The sequence below is a fragment of the Acanthisitta chloris genome, unplaced genomic scaffold (assembly GCF_000695815.1).
Source record: "Acanthisitta chloris isolate BGI_N310 unplaced genomic scaffold, ASM69581v1 scaffold454, whole genome shotgun sequence".
NCBI lineage: Eukaryota > Metazoa > Chordata > Aves > Passeriformes > Acanthisittidae > Acanthisitta > Acanthisitta chloris.
In genome coordinates this window covers 12846-17093 of record NW_008670720.1, presented here as the reverse complement: position 1 = coordinate 17093, position 4248 = coordinate 12846, and the positions used below count along the sequence as shown (strand labels likewise).

General features: G+C 36.5%; 1 protein-coding gene across 1 annotated transcript in view; it reads left to right on the top strand.

Annotated features, from left to right (window-relative positions):
• Positions 1-17: 17 nt before the first annotated feature.
• The window catches only part of AK7 (adenylate kinase 7), a 13837-nt gene continuing 9606 nt past the window's right edge, over positions 18-4248 (top strand). The window contains exons 1-5 of the mRNA XM_009073755.1: positions 18-170; positions 465-624; positions 1415-1543; positions 2836-2898; positions 3855-4052. Of these exons, the coding sequence (XP_009072003.1) occupies positions 18-170; positions 465-624; positions 1415-1543; positions 2836-2898; positions 3855-4052 (703 nt within the window). The remainder of the gene's footprint in view (positions 171-464; positions 625-1414; positions 1544-2835; positions 2899-3854; positions 4053-4248) is intronic.

The window sequence follows — 4248 nt, the reverse complement described above, 5'->3', positions numbered from 1 at the left end:
TATGATTCTATGATTCTATGATCTTATTCTTTTTTTTTCAGTCTCTCAAAGTTTACATTCATGGTCCTCCTGGGGCTGGCAAATCTACCATTGCTGAGGAGCTCTGCAGACACTACAGGCTACATCACATTAAGATAAATGATGTGATTTCTGAAAGAATTGCAAATCTGGTGTGTTGCTGTTTTCTAATGTTCATATTATTTTAATTTCTGTATTTTAAAAATGTTTGAATAATTTAAAATTAGTTATAATACTATTATATTTGAATGGAAATATCTTTTGACCTCCTGGTCACCTCCGGGGGTTGCACTGAACTATTTTTAGAGAGCGAAGGTTGCTCAGTATCTCACTGTCCAAGAACATACATGAAATTAATTCTTTTATCTTTTTTATTACATCTATGTATGAAATAAATTTGTCTATGGAATTACTGAGCCTGTTCATATTTCTGTTCTTGTTATCAGGAGAAAATTGTGGCTAAAGAACTGGACTTTGACAATGTGGGAGAGCAGGAAGAAGATAATGTAGAGGAGGAAGAAGGTGATGTAGAGGAGCAGGGTGAAAATAAAGAAGAAGCACAGGAATTATTAAATAAACTTAAAAAAAACATGAAGAAGAATGAAGGTAGGAAATACAAAGTACTAAGGTGGGATTTAGGTAACTAGTGTTACCAAATGCAAATGGAAAATCAGGAAATAAATATTCTACATTAGATGTTACTGTGGATGCCTGGGCCCCACCAAAGCTGCTCTGTCACTCCCTTCATCAGATGGACAGGGGAGAAAATACAGTGCAAGGTTCATGAGATAGTAACATACTTTTATGATTGGAATGGTTTATAAATATCCAAGACTTTTAATAGCCAAAGCAAAATAAAGTAGGAAGCTGGAGTCAATAGTTACAAAAGTCCAAAAAATCAGGTCAAACCAAACTTTTTCCTCCCATGTATTTTCTCCACAATGTAGGACAAGCTAACAAACCAATTCATGACTCAAAAATCTGTTTGTCTGAAAATGAAACTTGTGAAACTTATCTCACATCTTTTTTGCAAGACTATCCTTGAGTCTTACTGTTAGTTGTAAATAGAAAATTACTGCTTTTTCTCATTATGTTTTCTCTAAATGTTTCTTTACTGCTTCTATTAAAATCTGGTTGTATTATTCTAAATTAAATTAATATTTAGTATCCTCAAAGTTCTAATATTTATATCCTTGTAAACACAAATGTAATTTTCCATATTCCAATGTTCCATAGATCACTGTCAACACATAATATACAAATAGTAACTCAAAATAAGTAACTTTTCTAGAGTCTAGCTTTAAGTTTTCCTGATAAAAGAATTTAAATGTTATTAAAATAATTTCATATATCTTGTTTCTATGAACTAGGTACCTATTAACTTTATTTGTCTTAGGTCGTCTAAGTGATCGGTATGTTCTTCCACTGGTGAAGGATAAGCTCAAATCTATGCCTTGTAGGAATCAGGGATATGTTCTAGATGGGTTCCCAGAGACCTATGACCAGGCAAGAGAACTTTTCAGTGGTAAGTGCTGCTGCTTTTGGTTTTCTTGCTCCTAATATTGTCATTATCATTATTGTTCTCAGTGCTATACTAGTTGAAGTGCATCAGCACTGTAATGACTGTCGTGCAGGGTACAAAACGAAGTTGGTTTCACGTGATTCTTAGAATGTAAGGATTGTAATGCACCTTATTTAATTTCAGCACAATATAGTTTTCAGACTGTCATTCCTGGCAAAGGGATAAGTAAATGCACAAATGTGGAGGATGCTTTCTTGTTCAGTGTAAGTCTAGAATCATAGAATCATCACGGTTGGAGGAGACCTTTAAGATCATCAAGTCCAACCGTTAACCTGCCACTGCTGTAACCTTTAAACCTTAAACTATATCCTCCAGCATCAGATCCAGACACCTCTTAAACACTTCCAGGGATGGTGACTCCACAACCTACATGAGCAACCTATTCCAGTGCCTGACCACCCTAACAGGGAAAACATTTTTCCTTACATCTAATCTGAATCTCCTCTGTCTCAGCTTATGACCATTCCCTCTAGTCCTCCCACTGCTGACATGGCAGAAGAGGCTCTGTTTAACCAAGCTCTACAACAGAATTTCTTCATAACATTTAAGGAGATCCAGCCACTGCACCACTACATACTTAGGAAGCCAAATTAGAGTAGGTTTATTAGATCAGCTCCAGTAGATATGACTTCAGAGAAGCTTTGCAACACACATTTCAAATTGTGAGCAAGCACTGTCCATTCATTAAGACCAAGAGTAATCTCCATGTTTATGTCACAACATGAGGTTTGGAATAAAAGAAAAAACAGTCTTGTTCTGCTTAACATGCTGCTCTGTAAATGGTCATGCTCAGCTGATGCTCTTCAGGCAGCCTTACTGACTACTGAGAACAGCAGACGCTTTTGTCTGCTTGTGTGGCTAAAACATTTTAACCATACTACTGTAAAACATTTCTACTCACTGTTCTGAGCCTCGTCTCTGGTTTTGGCAGAATAATGTACTTGGCAGGACAGCAATTTTAAAATTGGACACATTTTAAAATTGTTTATGCATGTATATACTTCTGCAGGACCAGCAAACAACTGCTAGTGTCCCAAGGTAGAACTGTGGTGGCTGGCAGCACAAATTACATACTGAGCTCTCTAAACTGGTGTCAAGGTTAGATTAATTGCCAACTATTAGTATAATTTAGAAATAGACAAACTTGTGTTTGTACTGGGCACATTTTTAGCAAAGACAGTGATATTGTTGCTGCAAATGAAAATGTCAATCATTTCTTACTTCTGTTTTAGCAGAAAGTGATGATGAAGAAGAAACAGAAAGCAAAATGCCTAAATATCATAAAATAATCACACCTGGTAAGTTTGATAGATTTCTTTTTAAATCAACTGAGGAATTTCAAAATGCTGCTGCCACCAACGAGAAGTCTAAAATATCACTCCATCTGTTCCTATTTAATTTCACTTGAAATAAGTATCTAGTTCATGTAATGCTGTTGCCCTCATATTTGAAAGTGAACAATTAATCATAGAATCATTTAGGTTGGAAAAGACCACTAAGAACATCAAGTCCAAATGTTAATACAGGACTGCCAAGCCCATCACTAAAGCATGTCCCTAAGTGCCACATAGCTCTTAAATACCTCCAGGGATGGTGACTCAACCACTTCCCTAGAAAGCCTGTTCCAATGCTTGACAACTCCTTTGATGAAGAAATTTTTCCTAATCAAAAGGAAGGTTTTGTACTGGTTCAGGGGTGTTTTTCTTGTTTGTTTTGGGGGGGGTTATTGGCTGTTTTTTTTGTGAACATGCCATCAGCTCTTGGCTGATAACAAAAGTAGTGGTTGTGATTACAGCAGCTGTTAATGAAATGACCTCCTGAACTTGGCACTTTCATCATAGAATTATCCCAGAATTTTAAGGGTTGGAACGGAGAGTAGAGACCATTTAGTCTCAACCTCCCACCACTGCAGGTTGCTCAAGGCTTCATCCAACCTGGCTTTGAACACTGCCAGGGTTGGAGCATCCACTACCTCCCCGGGCAACCTCTGCCAGTGTCTCACCACCCTTACAGTAAAAAATCTTTTTCTAATATCTAACCTAAACTTCTCCTCAAGTTTTTAAGAACCATAAGTTTATCTTTAGTATGGTATATTGAAAGGTGTTACCAAATTCATTGTAATGCATCAGCTATGCTGGGAATTAGAATAGAGTGGTTTTCATCTATGCAGAAATTGCTTCAACCTGGTGGTTTTGCTATTTTTGATTTCTTTGGAAATTTTGATTATATTTAAAAAATATGTTCTTCTTCACAGAATTCGTTTTTTCTTTGACTGCATCTGATGAATTCCTTACAAACAGAATAATAAATCTGCCAGAGGGTGATGTTGCTGGAACTCAGTATACCCAGGACCAGTTCTTGCAAGCTCTGAAACTCTTCCGAGAGTTAAACACAGAGGATACAACGGTTGTCAACTATTTTGATGAACTTGAGATACATCCTCAGTTTATTGGTATGAAGTAAGAAAATTCATAGATAAAATATGCCTAAAAATTTTGTTGTTACAAGTTTAACACTTGCAAAAAATATAAAGTGTATATAGAATCATAGAATCATCAAGGCTGGAGGAGACCTCTAAGATCATCAGGTCCAACCATTAAACTGCCACTCTGCTGGAACCACTAAACCCTAAACCATATCCTCCAGTG